The following is a 21,481-nucleotide window of genomic DNA, read 5'->3' as shown; positions in this document are numbered from 1 at the left end:
AAGTCTATAAGAATTCGTTTGCTTTACAACTTTGGGGACTTGAGAAAGATTGGTCAGTTTATTAATGTGAGTGTTCAAACGTTTCAACCAATAATTATATAAGTTATTTTTTAGTGTATCATCATTTGGGATGTACATCTATTTATCGGCCATTGTCTTATCCCTTTAGATTCCTGTGTTTTCTTCCTATAGTTAAAATGAAGTTGATGGACAAGCTGAATACTAAGAAGAAGAGAGACCTGGCTAATTGTAAGAAAGGAGAGGGCAAAGATGCTACTACTCTTCATGAGTATGAAAGTAAGCAAATTGCTAAGCTCCGCAAAAAGGTAAAAACATGATTCATCTTATAGTGCCTTATAGAAAATACAAATGACCAATGATAATCCAGTATACATTTATTTGACCAACTGTAAAATGTATACTGGCTTATCATTGGTCATTTGTATTGTTTGACGTCATTTTTAGTTGTTAAGTTAACTAAATATTTGATACATTCAGCTGATATATTCGAGATTTTAAGAGGTAACGCTTCGTAGTAAAGACGACTTTTTATCTGCCCTCCAAATGTCATTTTAGACTTATTTCACTTGTTGACTATACCTTTTACTGTTACGGACAAAAAAAAGTTATGCTTTCCTATTGTATTCACCATTATACAGTAGTAAATTATAATGGAGTATACTTTCAATTGAAAATGAAAAAAAACTTTGATTTAAATAATATTTTTTTTTTTTTAACAAAATCTTCTTTATTATCGGTTATCATGAATAAAGGTTCACAGAAAAAAACATTTACTAAGCAAAGAATTAGCCACCAAAAAACCTAATCTAAATTACTTTTTGTTTCAACTAGTTAAACATCTATGAGTTGGTCTATTATATTGTTTTGAATAAGGCTTAACGCTCTTATTCTTGAAAAGCTCAAAAGTCTGTTTGTTTTTTATATGTTCGAGCATGTATTTGGCCATAACTTGCATCTTGATAGGATTTTTATTAGTTTTCCATGAATTGGAAAGATATTATAAACTGATTACTTGGGATTACAAAGAAACTGTTTCAGTATCTTAGGCCGAAGAAGGTCTGTTTTGAAAGTATTTTTAACAGAGCTATGGCCAAATACATGACCGAACATATAAAAAACTAACAGACTTTATTTGTAATTTAGAATATTGAGAAGTTGGCTAGTATGAATCTTGTGTACAGTGACAAGGGTTATGGTCTTCTTGATATGCAGGTATGCTAGAAGTTGGCTAGTATGAATCTTGTGTATAGTGACAAGGGATATGGTCTTCTAGATATGCAGGTATGCTAGAAGTTGGCTAGTATGAATCTTGTGTATAGTGACAAGGGATATGGTCTTCTAGATATGCAGGTATGCTAGAAGTTAGCTAGTATGAATCTTGTGTATAGTGACAAAGGATATGGTCTTCTTGATATGCAGGTATGCTAGAAGTTAGCTAGTATGAATCTTGTGTATAGTGACAAGGGATATGGTCTTCTTGATATGCAGGTATGCTAGAAGTTAGCTAGTATGAATCTTGTGTATAGTGACAAGGTTTATGGTCTTCTTGATATGCAGGTATGCTAGAAGTTAGCTAGTATGAATCTTGTGTATAGTGACAAGGGATATGGTCTTCTTAATATGCAGGTATGCTAGAAGTTAGCTAGTATGAATCTTGTGTATAGTGACAAGGTTTATGGTCTTCTTGATATGCAGGTATGCTAGAAGTTAGCTAGTATGAATCTTGTGTATAGTGACAAGGGATATGGTCTTCTTGATATGCAGGTATGCTAGAAATTAGCTAGTATGAATCTTGTGTATAGTGACAAGGGTTATGGTCTTCTAGATATGCAGGTATGCTAGAAGTTAGCTAGTATGAATCTTGTGTATAGTGACAAAGGTTTTGGTCTTCTTGATATGCAGGTATGCTAGAAATTAGCTAGTATGAATCTTGTGTATAGTGGCAAGGGATATGGTCTTCTAGATATGCAGGTATGCTAGAAGTTGGCTAGTATGAACGTTGTGTACAGTAACAAGGGTTATGGTCTTCTTGATATGCAGGTATGCTAGAAATTGGCTAGTATGAATCTTGTGTACAGTGACAAGGGATATGGTCTTCTAGATATGCAGGTATGCTAGAAATTGGCTAGTATGAATCTTGTGTATAGTGGCAAGGGTTATGGTCTTCTTGATATGCAGGTTAATTCAATCTCCTTTCTAAGCTGTTTAATTACATTTTTGCACAATAATACCTACTTAAACAAGGATTATAACATCCATAAAAGCAAAGCTCTGGAACGGTAGGGCAAATGAACACTTGTAGAATTGTAAAATGTCTATTGACCTATCTTTGATCATTTGTATTGTATGACGTCATTTTTTTTACGCACTATAAGCTGCTTAAAGTAAGTTCACTATTTCCAATAATTCCAGTAATATCAAACCTGAAAGAGATCGCGAATTAGTTTTTTCAGAATTCATTATTTTTTACCTTTCCCTATTTTTTAAGTAATTTTCGTAGAATAATTTCTTTATAGCTCCAAGAAGTTAGAAAAAAATTAGATTAAAATGCAAAGTTCGGTTCAACACAAAGTTAATGTTAAATTTTGAGAAACAATTAAACTATAAGAAAATAAGCCATTTCTTCGATTGCAGATAAAAACAAAAAAATCAATACTTAGGAAATAATTTTGTAATAAACCTCTAATAATATTTGTCTTCAAACTTTCTTTAAAATGTAATGAAAAAGTTTGGTTTATTTTATAAAATCATTAACCAAATTTCGGTATGTTTCAGTTTGTATAAAGACAATAGAAAAATTGTTTAAATCCCTAGAAATAATGATATTTAAGAATTGAATTGTTTAAATAGAATAAACAAATAATATTTGCCGGACATATCCAGCAAAAAATTTAGCAGTCCATAATATATACATAAAAATATTCATTTTTATTTCTTTACAAATCTTCTCAAATATGTCGAGTTTTGTTAATTACCCCACATTATACGCACACACACACTACGTACATTACTCACACACACACACACTCACTAAACTACCAAGGTAGTAGGTAGAGCTATGGAGAGAGCAATAGAGAGAGAGAGAGAGAGAGAGAGAGAGAGAAAGAGGAGAGATGGAGAGATAGATAGATAGTTTTGTTGTATACCTCCCACATACGCACACACACACTACCTACACACACACTACGTACATTACTCACACACACACACACGACACACTCACTGAGCTGCTAAGGTAGGTGGTAGAGTTATGGAGAGAGCGAGAGAGAGAGAGAGAGAGAGAGAGAGAGAGAGAGAAAGAGAGAGAGAGAGAGAGAGAGAGAGAGAGAGAAAGAGAGAGAGAGGAAATCCCGTGACAGTAAAATAGATTTTAAATTTCGAACCATTGGCTATTTTTATTTTTTTCATTTTTTATCATTAAAATAATTGTCATGTATGTTACTTTTAAATGACATTTTAAAAAAACACACAATGTTTTACCTACTGTAAATCCAATTCTCTATAAAACACTGCCATTGTTCGTATTTAATGCATTTATTATTCAGTTTTGATAAAAATGATACGTACGGTATTGAACTGTTCACAAAATTTGAAAATTCTTTTTCATCTAATTAGATATTTGTGATTTTTTTAAGGCAATATTTTTAAAGATTTATCTTCAATTGTCAGTTATCTACCTATATATATAACGTTATTTGCAAATTCACAGCCACTTTAAAAATATTTCCTTAAAAAATCACAAATATCTAATTAGATGAAAAAGAATTTTCAAATTTTGTGAACAGTTCAATACCGTGCGTATCATTTTTATCAAAACTGAATAATAAATGCATTAAATACGAACAATGGCAGTGTTTTATAGAGAATTGCATTCAAAATAGGTAAATCATTTTGTGTTTTTTTGAAATGTCATTTAAAATTAACCTACATGACAATCATTTTAATGCTAAAAAATGAAAAAAATAAAAAAAGCCAATGGTTCGAAATTTAAAATCTATTTTACTGTCACAGGATTTCCTATCTCTCTCTCTCTCTCTCTCTCTCTCTCTCTCTCTCTCTTTCTCTCTCTCTCTCTCTCTCTTTCTCTCTCTCTCTCACTCTCTCTCTCTTTTTTTTTCTCTCTCTCTCTCTCTTTCTTTTTCTCTCTCTCTCTCTTGATTGCTCTCAATAACTCTACCTACCTTGGTAGCTCAGTGAGTGTGTCGTGTGTGTGTGTGTAAGTAATGTACGTAGTGTGTGTGTGTATAATGGGAGGTATATAACAAAACTATCTATCTATCTCTCCTCTTTCTCTCTCTCTCTCTCTCTCTCTCTATCGCTCTCTCCATAACTCTATCTATCTTGGTAGTTTAGTTAGTGTGTGTGTGTGTGTGTGAGTAATGTACGTAGTGTGTGTGTGCGTATAATGTGAGGTATTTAACAAAACTCGACATATTTGAGAAGATTTGTAAAGAAATATAATTGAATATTTTTATGTAAATATTATAGACTGCTAATTTTTTTGCTGGATATGTCCAGCAAATATTATTTGTTTATTCTATTTAAACAATTCAATTCTTAAATATCATTCTTTCTAGGGATTTAAACAATTTTTCTATTGTCTTTATACCAACTGAAACACACCGAAATTTGGTTAATGATTTTATAAAATAAATCAAACTTTTTCATTACATTTTAAAGAAAGTTCGAAGACAAATATTATTAGAGGTTTATTACAAAATTATTTCCTAAGTATTGATTTTTTTGTTTTTATCTGCAAGCGAAGAAATGGCTTATTTTCTTATAGTTTAATTCTTGCTCAAAGTTAAACGTTAACTTCGTGTTGAATTGAACTTGGCATTTTAATCTAATTTTTTTGTAACTTCTAGGAGCTTTTAAGAAATTATTCTATGAAAATTACTTAAAACATAAGGAAAGGTAAATAAAAATGAATTCTGAAAAAACTAATTTGTGATCTCTTTAATATGGAATAGGTTTACACTATTAATCAGTAATTCACAAGTGTTATTAATAATATTATATTTAGATTGAGTACAAACATCACTTTGTTGAAATGTAAGTTTTTTATGGAACAGTTACTCTATAACTCATTTATGTCCTTGCATACTTATCATTATTTGTAATAATGGTTTGCCTTGTAACATAATTTATGACAAACCCCTAACTGTCCCAGTTTTGAACAAGACAATTCCAGTTACGTCATATACGTTTCGAGAAAGAAAAAGGGAAAGGGGGAAGAAAATCTCTGCAATTTCCCAGTTGAGGAGTGAGATTCTACCCCATCTGAAAAAATAAACCCCACCCCCCCCCCTCCCTGCCATCTATCAAAGTAACCCCCCCTCCCCCAGCATCATGAAATTTTATACCCCATCATGTAATTTGATCCCCATCTTCAATTTTGTACCTCTCCAAGAGAAACAAAATAAAGTCAGAGAAGGGATAAATTATTCAACAGGGGACAAAATTGAAGGATGGGGTCTAAATTAGAACATGAGGCCAGAATTGAAAGGTGGGGTCTGATTTGATAGATGGGGGCATAATTGGCAGAAGGGGAAATAAAAGGAAGCCTGCAAGAAATAACACGCTTTAACTGCTGAAAGACTGCCACAAGAAGACCCAATACCCTAAATTTAAAGCCTTAAGCTTCAATAACAAAAAAGTTCTAGGCATTTCAAAATAGCATTTTATGTACAATGGAATTTTTGAAAGATTTCCAATGCTCATAAAAGAAAAAACAATATTAAATTACGTCGCCTAGACACAAAATTATAACCTTATCTTTGTCAGAAACTTAGATTGCCTGTAACCGATTATATTTTTACAATAAAAACACCACATTTCATAGTCAAAATCTATGAAAAAAATTCGATTTAAATTGCATTTTTAAACAAAAATCATAGTGGAAACAAAGGGGTAAACTAATACAAGCTTAGCTGTGATTGGTTGTTAAGCTGATTCAGCCTTCTGATTGGCTACAGTACATTCGGTACAATGCAAGTAAAACTTAATTTTTTTAATGATTTTGACCATAAAAATGGGTATTTTTATTGTAAAAATATAATTAGTTACTGGAAACCTAAATTTATGACAAAAATAAGATTATAATTTTGTTTCTAGGCCACGTATTTTAATTTCAAAGTTTTCAACATGAGCATTGCAATTCTTTCAAAATTTTCATTGTACATAAAATGTCATTTTAAAATGCCTAGAACTTTTTTGTTTTAGAAGCTGAAGGCTTCAAATTTGGGGTATTTGCTCTACTTGTGGCAGTCTTTCAGCAGTTAAAGCGTGGTATTTCTTGCAGGCTTCCTTAAAATCTGGGTATGGGGGAGGGGAGAGTCTAGAGGGGTTTGCGAGGTGAGCCTCGCGCGTAAGAATTTAAAATAGGCTAGCTTAAAGCTACCATGCTCCACTGTAGTGAAGCTATGCCTTTCACTCTTCTTAATTTTGCTATATTTTAAGAAAAATTTGAAAATGCCTCTGTTTATTTTTTTTTATTTCTCTTTTAAGACTTTTTTTATACTAAATCACCAACATATTCTAATACTTTACTTTACCTAATACTTTAAGAAAAAAATTTGGCTCAATTGAAGAAAGATAACAATAGTTTGTTTGGAATAGGAACATCTAGTGGCAGATTATTGAACTACATAATATACATTTTTCTGGATGCCATCAAACATGATTAGTGGTTGAAAAACACAGATGGGGTAGCAAACAATGCTATGCTATTTAAATTGAAGCAAGTGGTTAAAACTCACACATGGAGGTCAAAAGAATAATATGGGGTCATTTTTTCATGATGGGGTAGCTTCAAGTGATTATATCTGGAGAACTGTAAGAGATAGAGGCCTAGTTGCTTGACTGTGGTAACTCAGATTTACACAAGGAAGCCATTTATGCACATGGGGTGTCAAAATTTGATATGGGGTATTTTTTTTCATGATGGGGTGTCAAAATTTGATATGGGGTATTTTTTTCATGATGGGGTAGGTTCAAGTGCTTATATCTGGTGAACTGTAAGAGATACAGGCCTAGTTGCTTGACTGTGGTAACTCAGATTTACATAAGGAAGCCATTTATGCACATGGGGGTCCAAAATTTGATATGGGGTATATTTTTCTTGATGGGGGTAGTTACAAGTGCTTATATCTGGTGAACTGTAAGAGATAGAGGCCTAGTTGCTTGACTGTGGTAACTCAGATTTACATAAGGAAGCCATTTATGCACATAGGGGACCAAAATTTGATATTGGGTACTTTTTTTCATGATGGGGGTAGTTTCAAGTGCTTATATCTGGAGAACCGTAAGAGATAAAGGCCTAGTTGCTTGACTGTGGTAACTCAGAATTACATAAGGAAGCCATTTATGCACATGGGGTGTCAAAATTTGATATGGGGTATTTTTTCATGATGGGGGTAGTTTCAAGTGCTTATATCTGGAGAACCGTAAGAGATAGAGGCCTAGTTGCTCTACGGGTCTCCAGATATAAGCACTTGAAACTACCCTCATCATGAAAAAATACCCCATATCAAATTTTGGTCCCCCATGTGCATAAATGGCTTCCTTATGTAACTCTGAGTTACCACAGTCTAGCAACTAGGCCTCTATCTCTTACGGTTCACCAGATATAAGGACTTGAACCTACCCCATCATCAAAAAACATACCCCATATCAAATTTTAACACCCCATCATGAAAAAAAATACCCCATATCGAATTTTGACACCCCATGTGCATAAATGGCTTCCTTGAGTAAATCTGAGTTACCACAGTCAAGCAACTAGGCCTCTATCTCTTACAGTTCTCCAGATATAAGCACTTGAAGCTACCCCATCATGAAAAAATGACCCCATATTAATTTTTGGACCTCCATGTGTGATTTTTATTCCCCATATCTTATATACTTACCCCATTAGTAATATTTTACCCCTATAACTCATAGTTTATTACCACCAAGCTTTGTTTTATACATTGAAAATTACAGGGACCAAAATTTATGATGGGGTACAAAATCACATGATGCCGGGGGGGGGGGTTATTTTGACAGATGGCGGGGGGGGGGGGGTTTATTTTTTCACATGGGGTAGAATCTCACTTCTCAACTGGGATGTTGCCGAAAATCTCTTAAAAAGAGATGGGAGAAAAGGGAAGAGATTTTCTTCCCCCCTTCCCTTTTCATATGACGTCACAGGAATCGTCTTGCTCAAAACTGGGACAGTTTGGGGTTTGTCAAAATTTATTCATGATTATGTTGTTTGTGTAAGCTGTTGAGACATAGAAAAAGCTAACACAGATTTTTAAAAGAACCTTTTAGTTGATCTGCTACAATGGACAAAAATGTCTATGTTATTATTATGTAAATCAAGAAGCAGCTTATAGTGCCTAATAAAAATGACGTCATACAATACAAATGATCAATAATAGTAAACATTTCACTACTGGTCAATTACAAAGTATACTGACCTATCATTGATCATTTGAATTGTATGACGTAATTTTTTATTTGGCACTATAAGCTGTTTCCTAATAAATCAACTGTATGGAATTTTTTTTTGTTAAGGAAAGATACAGCCAATCTTAAAGTGCACCTACAACAAACAAAGGTAAAATAGTTTAATCCTGTAGGTATGGGCATCATAGTCAACAAAATTTAATGTCTCTTAGTAAAAATTGCAGTCATGGGCCATTTAAAGATTGCTGGAGACCTAGAGGATCAGAACCGGCAGGATCAAACCTGGAGACTAAAATTGACTTGAACAACTATATTTTATATTGTGTTGTACTACAATAGAATATTTTATTATTTTAGTCACATAAAATGCTTTGTTTAAGTTAAAAAATATTTTTTGCTCTTTACCTGGATGACCTACTAGGATAGGGATATACAAAAAAAATTCAACTCTAAGTTATGAGTCAAACCCATATTTAAAAAGTCACTTGGTTATAGCTCACTGTTATTCACACACAGAAAATATGATTGAAAACAACCAGACCATTTAGGGTTAAAATAAATTATATAAGCAATAAGAAATCATTTGATTTGTCTATTAATGTGAAATTATATATGTTTTGCTTACATTGAGGTATGACCTAAAACCAAGGTTTTTGTTACAACAAATGTTATTATATGACTGTTTTGTTTCAGGGTCTGAGAAGAGTTGACATAATGTCATTAAGCGACCCCTATGCTAAAGTCTACCTATTGAAGAAAAGTTCAGATGAGACTGATGGGTACCTTAAATATAGCAAGGTACAAATTGATACATAAATCTTCAATGTAATATTCTTTGCTGAAGCAGCTTAAAGTGCCTAATGAAAAAATAATGTCATACAATACAAATGACCAATGAGAGGCCAGTATACATTTTATCATTGGTCAATCACAATGAAACTAGAGTATCATTGGTCATTTGTATTGTATTTTTATTAGGCACTATAAGCTACTTCTTCTTTGCTCCCAATATCACAAGTTAAATCATTACAATCACTAAATCTTCCATATTGCACTCAGAGTACTAGTGAATTTAAAGAAACAAGGATGACAGCATCCATAAAAGCGAAGCTCTGAAATGGAAGGACAAACGAACATTAACACTTGTAGATTGTCAGAACTGAATTAGAAGAATATTAATGCATCAGTACAAACAATATTTTAAGAAAATTTGTTGCAAAACTGCATAAATAGATGATACTGTTTAAGGACATATTTACATTTTTTGGACTTGTTTATAGAGATGCTTCGCTTATAACATTGTACCTTGTTGTAAGAGGAATCAGTTTTCAAAAAATCAGAAGAATCGGATAATTTTAACATACAAAAATTTGGAGTGGGGACAAAACACCTAATTTAAAAATACCTAATTTAAAAATGCCTAATTTTATAAATGTCTAATGTGACAAAACACCTAATTTATAAATACCTAATTTAAAAATGTCTAATTTAAAAATACCTAATTTTAAAAATGCCTAATGTGACAAAACACCTAATTTTAAAAATGTTTAATTTTATAAACACCTAACTATAAATACCTAAGTTTAAAAATACCTAATTTTAAAATACCTAATTTAAAAAAAAACCTAATTTTAAGCATATCTTAAAACTGTTGTTGAATATATTAAACTGGCAGCTACGCCACCTAAAGTCCCCAAGGGGTGATTGCAGTGCGGAGGGGATTTCAATTAGTCTGTGGGAGGGGGGGGGGGGTTATGACCCCCCTCCAAAATTTCAAAATATAGTTTGAAATAGAAAAATTAAGTAGAAACTACTCTTAGGAAGGTGGTGTTAATCTTTCCAAAAATAGTTATAAACCTTACCAAGACCTATGATCTTTCAAAGTTATACATTTTTTTAGAAATTATTAGTTAGGTAATAAGTGTCCCTTTTTTATCATTAATTCATCATTAGGCTGCTAATAATGTAAAAGTTTCTTTACATATGAAAAATAAAAAAAGAGAGTGCTTTATATCATTTATTGTCATAGACAAAAAATTTGACAATAATTACATTTTATTTTATGTTTTAAATATTTACTAAATGTACTATCAGATATTAATACATCTCTTTCAATGTTTACGCTGACTAAAAGGAATAAAGAGTGATTATAAAACAAGTTTGACAACATCCATAAAAGCAAAGCACTGAAACGGTAGAACAAATGGACATTAACACTTGTATAGTGTCTGAACTGAATAATCAGAATATAGAAGTATAAGAGTCGAAGCAAAAAGGATAATGTTTATGGACATACTTACATTTTTAGGACTTGATTATAGAGTTGCTTTGCTTATAATATTGTTCTTTGTTGTCCCAGGAATCAATATACCAAAAATCAGATCAAATGGATAATTAGGTCATATAAAAATTTGTTGTTAAAAAAATAGAAAAATCAGCATGTTTAAAATGAATGTACGGACATTCTGGTAATATTATAGAGTTGCTACGCTTTCTAAATCATACCTAACTACTACAGGAATCATCATGCAAAGTTTGAAATCAATAGGACAATTCTAACATGCCTAAATTAACAAATAAAACGGACGTACGGACGGACTGACGCTAATTATAGAAAAACTTCGCTTTTAAAAATAAAATTTTGTGATAAGTTTGTGGCGCCTCACATGAGAAATAAATTTATTAGTAAAATCAAAGGTTGAAGGACAAAGATAATGAATTTTAATTTTTATTGGTTTCTTCACAAACCTAAGTAGCCGTAGCGTCGCTTTCTTGGTGGGTGATAGTTGACGATCCCCCAGTTTAGTTCTAGTTTTATTAAGAAAGATTGAAAAAAAACGGGGGGAGGGGTGGGGATCTTTCAAAGGGCGATTTCTCATTGGAAGGTGTTGGTAACCTCCCCAAAAGCGTAATAAACCTTCCCATGACCTATGGGAAGCTTCATTGTAAAGATGAATCATATTGGTTCATCGACTAGCGAGATCCTTCAGCAAGAACAATCAGCCAATTGGATTAATGTTTGAAATTTTAAGTATTTTAGTGAAAAAATAGATATTCTAGAATTAGGCATTGTTAAATTAGGCGTTTAGATAGTTTAGAATTAAGTATTTTTAAATTAGGCGTTTTTTAAATTAGCCATTTTTAAAATTAGGTATTTTTAGTTAGGCATTTTTAGTTAGGTGTTTTTAAATTAGGCATTTATAAATTAGGCATTTATAAATTAGGTGTTTTTAACGTAGGTGTTTTTAACATTAGGTATTTTTAATTTTAGGTATTTTAAGTTAGGCATTTTTAGTTAGGCATTTTTAAATTAGGTGTTTTGTCCCCACTCCAAAAATTTGTTGTCAAAAAAGTTAAAAATCAACATGTTTAAAATGGACGTACGGACATTCTGGTATTGTTTATAGAGTTGCTACTCTTTCTTATTTGTACCCAACTACTATAGGAATCATCATGCAAAGTTTGTAATCGATAGGACAATTCTAACCTGTTAAAATTATCGAAAAGAGCCAACTCTTTGTGACGGACGTACGGACATACGGACGGACGGACCGACCCTAATTATAGAAAAGCTTCGCTTTTAATAAAATTAATTAACCGATTTTGGGTTAAGAAAGTGTTAACCATTTAAGAAGGATAAGAATAAAATAATATTTCTAGTCTGCCTTTTAGTTAGAAGAATTATGGATTTTAAAAATAAAATGCATGATATAACAAATCAGCAATTTGTGCACCAAAATAAAATTGTATCATATTTATAATTATAAATGAATTATAAAGCGGGTAATTTTTTACGCAAATCCCATAAAGTTGGGTGTTTAGTTGTAGTTAAATGCTCTTATTAAGTTAAAGTGTTCTTAATTATGACCAAATGTACATACATGAAATGATACATAATTAAGAACAGTTTGACCTAATTAAGAGTTCATTTAATTACAACCCAACACCTTAAATTACGGAATTATGCAAAAAAATTACCCTCTTTTTAGAACACGGACACGAGCAAAGCTGAGAAGAAGAACAAAGAAAAGGGAGTGAAAATACTAATTAGCAAGTATAGAAGCAGAACTAGTTATTTTGAAAACCAACTCAGTCCAAACTTTGATACAGAATTCACATTTTGTGTAGGTGCATTTTTACCCGCAACTGTAGTTGACAATTAGCAAATCTGCTCATTGTCCAGAAGTTGATAGGTTCGAATCTTGGCCAGACACTGCATCATAACTTAAGTCTATAAAAATGGTTTATATTGCTTCTATGTCAGGTGGACTTAAATAGTTATAGTAGGTGAAATGCCTTGGCCCATAAACAGAGGCAACTCATTACCATGCATGGTTAAGACTTTTCAAAAAAATGTTCTGCAATCAAAGGGTTGGTTATCTGATGGGAGATTGGACACTTTACACCGCAATCATATGACACAGAGTATGTTTCATGTAGCATGAAGAGGTATAGAACCTGATGTGACACCAAGCCCCCTAAAGTCAAGTGTAAGAAATTTATTAGATGGCTCACATGCAAATTAAGTGAATTTATCTAATAAATGTATGTTACATGTATGTATAAGTTCTAAAAACCTGAATTTTAATATTCTTTTTAATTTTAGGAAATACCTACAAAAGATGTATTCGTCTATGATGTGGTTGTTTCTATTTGGGACAGAAATGAAATTTTTAACAACAAATTTCTATGTGGGGTGAGTTTTTACAAATAAAACCTTTCTTTATTTATCTCTCATTTATCCCTCATTTATTCTGACTTTATATATGCCCAAATAAATTGCTAATATAGAAAGTAAAAATTTTAACCAATAATTCATCCAATAAATACTTGCTCTTGGGTAGATCTTCTTCTTGGTAAACAAAACAGCAAGTTTACACAATTCAAACTAAAGAGAATTGTTAATCTTACAATAGATAATGTCTAAATAACAATATAGATTATGATTTTTATTAACTTTTAGGCACGCATTCCCCTGAACACCTTTTACCCCAAAGATGACTACCACAATGGAAATGACAAGAGCTATTCAATGTATGGAACTTATTTCTTCACAGTCAGACTTCAGAAGTCATATGCTGATGGACATGTAAGTATTTTACCAGTATCACTTCCAAACCGATTAATATCCAGTGGATTGGAACTGGTACCTAGCCATACTGATAGATTATGTACAGTATTGTATTTCACCTAGTTTCCCTGAATAAAAAACTGGTTTTTATCTTATAATTGTACATTTTATATCTGCGGAAAGCTGTTTATGATTTGATGCGATAAATAATTTCTTTATTATTGTAAAGGCATTTCTTCTACTTTTGCTATCATTGATATACTTACTAACTTAACAAAAGTATAATCTATTGGAGGCCAAGATTTAAACCTATTACCCATGATATATTGAAACTTTATTAGCCACAATAAAGAATGTAATTTTATATAAAAAAAATTTAAAATATCAGAAAATTTATTGTGTTTTTATATAGCCTTTGACTCTGAAACCTGAGAACTTTATTGCACCAGAAAAAGCTGTTGATGCTGAGAATAAAAAGTTCGAATCAGTGAAGAAGCTGCCAATAAGAGCACAAGTAAGAACATCATCAGTGGGCACTCAAGGTAATCTCTTCATTTGTTTCAATCATAATTATTTTTTTATTAATGTTATTTATATTTGTTTCAAATATTAAGAATTAATTCAGTTTGTGAGTTACAAAACTTTTTATTAATTTTCTTTATCTTTTTTAGATTCTTTTAAATCAAAGAGTTTATCCACACCAAACAGGTGATGAATAATAATCCTATTTTATAAAAAAAAAAAGTAAGCTATTTGTTTGTTGGGAAAATCTTGCTAACCACTTAGCCGATATGGTTCTTCTTTATAGTAAAGCTGCTTTTGGGTCCAGGGAAGATTTTGACTATTTTGGGGGAGAGCATCTTAACCCTCCCTAGAGAAAACGCCGCTAGAGTGCTGTAGCCACTAGTCATTACTAAAAAGTAATAAAACTAAATTATTTTTTTAACAAAATAATTGTTTTGATTTTTTTTTTCTATTAAGAAGTGAAAGCGAGACTGAAGCCAATAGAAGCTCAAGGGTTAGTTCAAAATAAAAATTCTTCCATTTCAATGCCATGAATTAATAATGTAAAAAGTTTTTGAGAAAAAACAGAGAGAGATGGAATAAGGTTTTCTTACTTTTATACAGAAAATGGTTATTCAAAAGGGTAAATTATAACAGTCATTGAGCCATTATCTTGACACTTTTAACGATTATAGTCAAACATGGTAAGAATATTCACAGAAGATGTTGATAACCAATACAAAGAGAAATACACCAACCAAGGATATACACAAGAACAATACTATCAAGGTAGGATCAGTAGTACATTGATAACCTATTATCTAATTTTCTTAAGTGATCATCTAGAGAACCCAAGGGCGCCATACACTTGTAATGGGATGATATTGATAGTTGATAGCCATGCAAAATTAATATAAATACACCAATCAAGGATCAGTAGCTACATTGATTTCCTATGAACTTATTGGGTGGGAGGGATTCTTCTTCATTAGAGGGGGGACAATAACATTTTAAAGACCATTCATTTTCTGAAACGTATACTGTATTACCTAATTGGGTCAGGATTCTTCTCTGATCATCTAGAAAACCTAATGGCATCTTCTGCTTGTAATGGGATGCAATATTGATATTTGTTAACCATGCAATTCTTATATAAATGCATCGATCAAGTGTGCATTCCAGGACATCATTACTATGATTTATTTTGATTACAGCTTACTTAATTGGGGTGGAATTCTCTTTTGATTTCAAGTGATCATCCTCTTGTAATGGGATGCAATAGCAATGCAAAATTAAAATAAATACACCAACCAAGTATATTCACAAGAACAATATTATCAAAATAGGATCAGTAGTTACATTGATTTCCTAATACCTAAATGGGGCAGGATTTAAATGATCATCTGCGAATCTAAGGACATCATCTGCATTGATATTTGATAACCATGTAATCCTTATACTAAAGTAACATGATGTTTGTCTGTCTGTGTGTACCGAAGGATCTCGCTAACCGCTGAACCGATCGGGTTCTCCTTAACAGGGTATATTCTCATATTTCCTGGGAAGGTTTTTCACTATTTTGGGGGAGGGTACTACCACCCTCCCAAAAGAAATGACAAAAAAATTGAAAATTTTCTTAAAATCTGGGAGACTTCAACGTAACATTAAGAGGTATCCGTAATATAAAGAATTATCGTAGACTTTAACAAACAAAAACATTTAAAGTGCCACTAGAGGCCTCTAGGGGCGTAGCCGCTAGTACTTTATAAAATAACTTAAGGACATAACTATCAAGGCATGGTCAATAGTTTTATTGGTAGTTGATAACCAATAAAAAGAACAATTCAACAACCACAAAATCATATTAATTTATCAATGCCTAAAAATCTATAATGACACTTTTGTGGCGTTTTTGTAGGCCACAACAAGACTAATCAGATATAAAATGTCATTTTAAAATGCCTGTTACTTTTTTTGTTATTGAAGCTGGAGGCTACAAATTTTGGGTATTGGGCCTATTTGTGGAAGTCTTTCAAATGTTAGAGCAGTGTATTTCTTGCAGGTTTCCTTTAAGTGTACGAACTGAGAGACAGACCATCATGGGGTTTGTAAAGTAGGTTAGCTATGAAAAAAATAAATAAAAGACACATGAAGTGAGTTTCAGATATGCTTTGCTGTAAAGCATTATGAAATTATTTTTTTTTGTTTATTTAGATGGCCTTATTGAGAAGCCGGAGCCAGAGATAACAAATATTATTCAGGTTAATAATTTAGAATTAAAGTTTCACTATAAGTGATTGTGACTGTCTATTTGTAATACTAATTCTATTCTTTTGAAGAATCAAAATGATTGGTTGTAAGTGTTCTTCTTTCATAATCCTAAGTTTAAAAACTTGCTTCAATTGGGCATATACATTATACATGAAGACATATGACATCATGCAATACAAATGACTATTGATAGGCCAGTATACTTTTTACCATTAGTCAACTACAATGCATAATGGCCTATCATTGGTCATTTGAATTGTGTGATGTCTTTTTTTAATCGGCATTATGAGCTGCTTTATACATGATCATAATTTTTTTATTATTCCAGGGTGGTTATGAAACCCATTCCAGGGGCTATTCACCTATTCATTATTATGAAGAAGTGACTGAGAATGATGGGACTAGAAAAGAACAGGTACCCCTGACAATCACAGAAACACAGGTATGGTTAACTTTACTATTCGCAACCTAGGCTCAACATCAACACATAGTGAATTTCCTCATCATTGGGAGGGGATAGGTTTGAATCTTGGCCCAACACTACATCAAACTAAAAACTATAGAAATAGTTCCTACTGCTGCTTTGTCAGGAGCGTGACATAAATAATTAAATATGGGTAATGAATTGGCCCATAAAAAGGCGCAACTCATTACCATGCACAGTTAGGACTTCTCAAACAAAGGTCGTGCAATCAAAGAGTTGGTTGTCTGTTACTTTATCTAATAACAAGCAGATGATGCCCTTGATTTAATGAGTTCTCTAGATGAGTATATAATTTCAGGGAGGTTATAAAACCCATTCCAGAGGATATTTAGCTGACTATGGAGAGACTGAGTATGATAAAGGTAGAACAGAACAGATACCCCTTGCAGTCACAAAAACACAGGCATAGTTAACTATATATATAGTATCTAGAGGATAGTTTCATCCAGGGAAAGAGGGGTCAGTGGTTTTTTTATTACACTGGTCCCCAAAGTTTTTTTAAAAATGTATTCTTATTTGCATGCATGATAACTTTTTTTATTGAATTTTTATTGGTTGTTTCATTTAGCTTGGTGTCCAAACATATCAAACACTATTTGTAATCTATTTACAAAATGGGTAATTTAGTGTATCATCATTGGGGGGTCATTGATTTTCATGATTTACTTCTATGCTGCAAACAAATACATACTTTTTTATTTGGTTAACAGGGCTCTATAAATCTACCTGTCACTTTATCTATAGTTGACTATGATTCAAGGCTTATTCTGTGGAATCAAGTTTTACTTCTACAAACTCAAGCGATGAAGGTCAGAACTTTTTACTATTTTGCATTTACTATTTTGTAATATGTTTGTCTGAATTAACATTTTTTTTTTAAATAAAGATGGAAATTAATTCCATCATAAATTTTAAAAATGAGAATCTATAGCTTTGAAGACCTTAAACAATTTACTTTAGCTACAAAAAAAAGTATAGAGTTAGTGACCATCTAGAAGTAACAATTAACATAATTCTTTTTTGTTTAGTTGAGAAATTTCATGGAAATAGAAGCCCAAGCTATCTAAAGGCAAGGATATAGTTAAAGATAATATAAAATCGAAAGTTCATTGGATTTTATATTCAAAAGTATTTCAACTTCTACTTGAAAATCTAAATGTGTATTGGTTTAATTTCTTACTTTTTAAGTTCAGCATTATAATACAAAGAGAGAAGGGACAATAGGAAGTTTGTTACACTAGTCCCCAAAGTTTCATAGTAACGTTTTCTTATTGTTAGTTTAACAACTTTTGGAATTTCGATTATTTGTTTCATAAAATTCAGAGTTTAAACGTATCAACAACTAATTTTAATCTACAGGACGGGCAATCTTGTGTATCATCATTGGGGCTGAATATTGATTTATAGGCCATTGTCTTATCCCTGAATATAATACTATTGAGTACTTAATTTTTTTAAACACACAATCTACAACTTATATTTTTGTTAAAATGGCAGGGAGTTGAAAAGAAGAAAAAGAGAAAGGACAAAAACAAGAAGAACAACCATACAAATGATCCTACATATACTTCTTCACAGGAATGATAAAAATATTAAAGAAGTTGGTCACCAAATGCACAGTATAAATAAACGCAAAATTAACAACAATTTGACCTATTAAGCGCACTTGACTGGAAGCTTGCATGCAATTTTAAGATTTTTATACAAAATATACAATTATAAGATTAAAACTATATTTATTAGCCCCGCGTTGCCGAAAGCATGGGCTTACAAAACTGGTTTTAATATTATATCATGATTGTACATTTATATATTCCCAGAAAACTGGATATAAAAACATACGGTACATGATTTTTCAGTAAAGTAAAGTAGAACCTGGTCTAATCCTGCGGATATTACTTGGTTTCAAAGCAATACTGGAAGAATACACACAACTAAAGTGTTAGAAGTTTTAACAAAAATAAAATGAATAAATTGTAGAGTAGCTTACCTCAAAAAATATTATTATTATTTGTGTCCCAAGGAAGAGGCTTGGCATGATAACTACATAAGAAACAACAACAATATCAATTATGCCTACGAAAATCAGGTAAAAAAAAATTTACCAGAACTTAATTTAAACGCTTTGTGTGTTGGACGTAATCTGCGGACACAACGGACGTTCTTTGAATTCAAATTGTAGAGTGCTACAATGTATAGATATTAGGAAATAAAATATAAATTGGAGGTCTCGTGATTTTCCCCCGATTTTTTTTATTTTTTATCTAAACATCTACTCTTAAAATCACTTTCTAGTACTTTACTACTTATTGAAAAAATTAGAAAAAACGGAGAAGGGAGTTATTTTTTTCTAGGGTTGATCTATCTTAGGTGTGTGGTAAACTCCCCCAAAATAGTTTTATAACTTTTCCAGGATATATAAGAAGCTACAATGTAAAGGACAATTATATTTCATACGAATAACGAGATCTTTCGGTACACACGGATAGACCAACACAGATCCTGTCTCTTTTATAATGGGATAGCATGAATATATTTTTTATTGATTTTACCTTTTTAATTATAGGAAGTTCATGTTAATATGACAGGAGATGAAGAAAGGTATGACGTCATTCAACATGGAAAAGAAAGCATGATTTAAAGCATGAAAAGTGAAACAATTGAATTTTTTTATAAAGTGTGTATGTTAATATTATATATATATCACTAATTGTGTGAAGCTACTCTATAATTAACTTTGTAAGTTGACCAGTCTGTATAGGAATTTATATTTCTTAACTTTTTTGTGGAGATTCCCTGTTCTAATGAGCAAAGCATTCAGTATATAATGTATTTGATCCGCCAGTCTGTCAATCATGCTACATAAATACAAAAATTAAAACTTTGAAAAGTTTTGTGATTTTACCCCTATAAAATTATTCTTGATTTATGATCACTGAACATTTGCTCTTTAAATTTCCATCTATGATTTTTCTGTGTTTTACTTTGTATTTATTTATATATATTTTTTTACAATTATGGATTTTTTGTTAGTAGTGGATTGGATATTTGTAGAAGATATTAAATGTTATAATATTGTGTTCAAATATATTCATGAAATAAATTTATTATTATTATTAATATATGTTTCCTTTTTGTAATACAATTCTAGTACAATAATATAAAACGGTTTTAGGCTATTTACTTTGCATTTAGAAAAGTCTTTGGATGGTTTTAGGTTGTTTTTCTAGTAACATTATTTTTTATGCAGGTTTTCTGTCGTTTTTTGCAAAAAGAAAAAATTGTAAAAATGTTCTTTTTGGACAGGAGAAAGGCTTTATTGCAATATGTGATTAATTATCAATGTAGCAAAACATACAGAAAAATCCAGAGAGAGAGAAGACAATAGCCTGTTTATTACACTAGTCCCCAAAGACTTATAATAATGTTTTATTAATCGTTAGCTTAGTAACTTTAGGAACTTTAATTAATTTTTATTAGTTGATTCATTAAGTTAAATGTTTAAACGTCTCAAACACTAATTTTAATGTACAGCAGGGGTAATTTTGTGTATCATCATTGAGTTTGTACATAGTTTTATCGGCCATTGTCTTATCCCTTTAGATCCCTGGTTTTAACAATAAATCAAAAAAAGCTGTGTTATATATGAATTATGTGTATAGTTTTTGCTAAGCCTAAAATCATACAATACATCTGCTCTTAATGACAAGAAGGTATTGAGAAATTTCATCAAAAGTTATTATTTTGCTTTTCTAATTCTTCAGTAAGATGATAATTAAACATCTGATGATTAAATTTAATTTTTTATCACACCCCTAAATCCTTGAATATTGATAAGAATTTTATATATGCACATCTAAATCCACCAAATAACATGTATTGCAAAACATAATCAACAGCTGTTTGCTATCCTTTGTTTGACTTGGAAGGTAATGGGTTTGAATCTCTACCCTGTGTTAAGGAATGGCTTTTATTGCTGCTGTGTAACATAAATATTTGAAGTAGACGAATAAATTGGCACCAAAACTGTTAGACTTCAAGGTATAGTTTTGCAATCAAATGGTTGGTTGTCTGGTATAGTTTGGATGTTTATGACTTAAGGGCTCACTAGAAAGTTCTGACTTAGTCAACAATATCGTGAGTAGAGGTATGAATAAAGTGTATGAGGAAATAAAAAAGGATAAGACAATGGCCGATAAATTGATGTATGTCCCAAATGATGTAACACAATATTACCCCTTATGTATATACTAGCAGCTACGCCCCCTAGAAGCCTCTAGGGGCACTTAAGGGGGGAAAAGTCGAACTCATCCCATTTTAAATTTGAGTTTCAAAAGAGTAAAAAATATTTTTTTGGGGGGGGAGGGGGGTGAAGACACCCTCCCCAAAAATAGTTTAAAACCTTCCCAGGACCTATACGAAGCTTCACTGTAAAGGAGAAAAATATCTGTTCAGCGGTTAGCGAGATCCTTCGGGACAGTCAAAAAATGCTTACTACTTTATATAATAGGATTACAATAAGTGGTTGAAACTTGAAACGTATGGACTCTCAACTTAATAAAGCAACTAATAAGTAGGACGAATGGTTACGGACCAAACATGTAAAATCCTCAGAATAAAAAACTCAAGGCATCAGACTTTTAAGAAGCAACTAATAAAAATTCATTAAAAGTCTC

General features: G+C 31.7%; 1 protein-coding gene across 9 annotated transcripts; it reads left to right on the top strand.

Moving 5' to 3' along the window:
• Positions 1-22: 22 nt before the first annotated feature.
• Positions 23-19,906, top strand: LOC145335498 (uncharacterized). Of its 9 annotated transcripts, XM_080181273.1 has the most exons (21): positions 23-326; positions 1,165-1,210; positions 1,418-1,440; positions 5,048-5,076; positions 8,584-8,626; positions 9,169-9,273; positions 12,465-12,599; positions 13,082-13,171; positions 13,439-13,564; positions 13,959-14,088; positions 14,218-14,254; positions 14,528-14,564; positions 14,746-14,839; positions 16,265-16,311; positions 16,650-16,763; positions 17,104-17,208; positions 17,566-17,614; positions 17,834-17,874; positions 18,303-18,386; positions 18,832-18,894; positions 19,372-19,906. In XM_080181273.1, the coding sequence occupies exons 1-21, from the start codon at positions 198-200 to the stop codon at positions 19,444-19,446; spliced, it is 1,602 nt and encodes a 533-aa protein (XP_080037399.1). In that variant the 5' UTR covers positions 23-197; the 3' UTR covers positions 19,447-19,906. The 9 variants fall into 9 exon arrangements, with proteins under 9 accessions (XP_080037399.1, XP_080037402.1, XP_080037403.1 ...); XM_080181276.1 differs by lacking the exon at positions 1,418-1,440 and having other exon boundaries at positions 26-326; positions 1,165-1,233; positions 16,650-16,736; XM_080181274.1 differs by lacking the exon at positions 1,418-1,440 and having other exon boundaries at positions 33-326; positions 1,165-1,233; positions 14,531-14,564.
• The last annotated feature ends 1,575 nt before the right edge of the window (positions 19,907-21,481 follow it).

The sequence above is a fragment of the Acartia tonsa genome, chromosome 13 (assembly GCF_053477335.1).
Source record: "Acartia tonsa isolate MP-2025a chromosome 13, ASM5347733v1, whole genome shotgun sequence".
In the NCBI taxonomy this organism is placed as follows: Eukaryota; Metazoa; Arthropoda; class Copepoda; order Calanoida; family Acartiidae; genus Acartia; species Acartia tonsa.
The sequence above is the reverse complement of the archived record's forward strand: the minus strand, read 5'-3'. Positions and strand labels throughout refer to the sequence as shown.

Bases quoted from the DNA above. Each gene is read 5' to 3' on its own strand.
- LOC145335498 (XM_080181273.1), top strand. From the start codon at position 198: ATGAAGTTGATGGACAAGCTGAATACTAAGAAGAAGAGAGACCTGGCT. The intron at 9,274-12,464 runs GTACAAATTGAT...CCCTCTTTTTAG, and splicing joins GGTACCTTAAATATAGCAAG to AACACGGACACGAGCAAAGC. The intron at 14,255-14,527 runs GTGATGAATAAT...TTTTCTATTAAG, and splicing joins AGTTTATCCACACCAAACAG to AAGTGAAAGCGAGACTGAAG.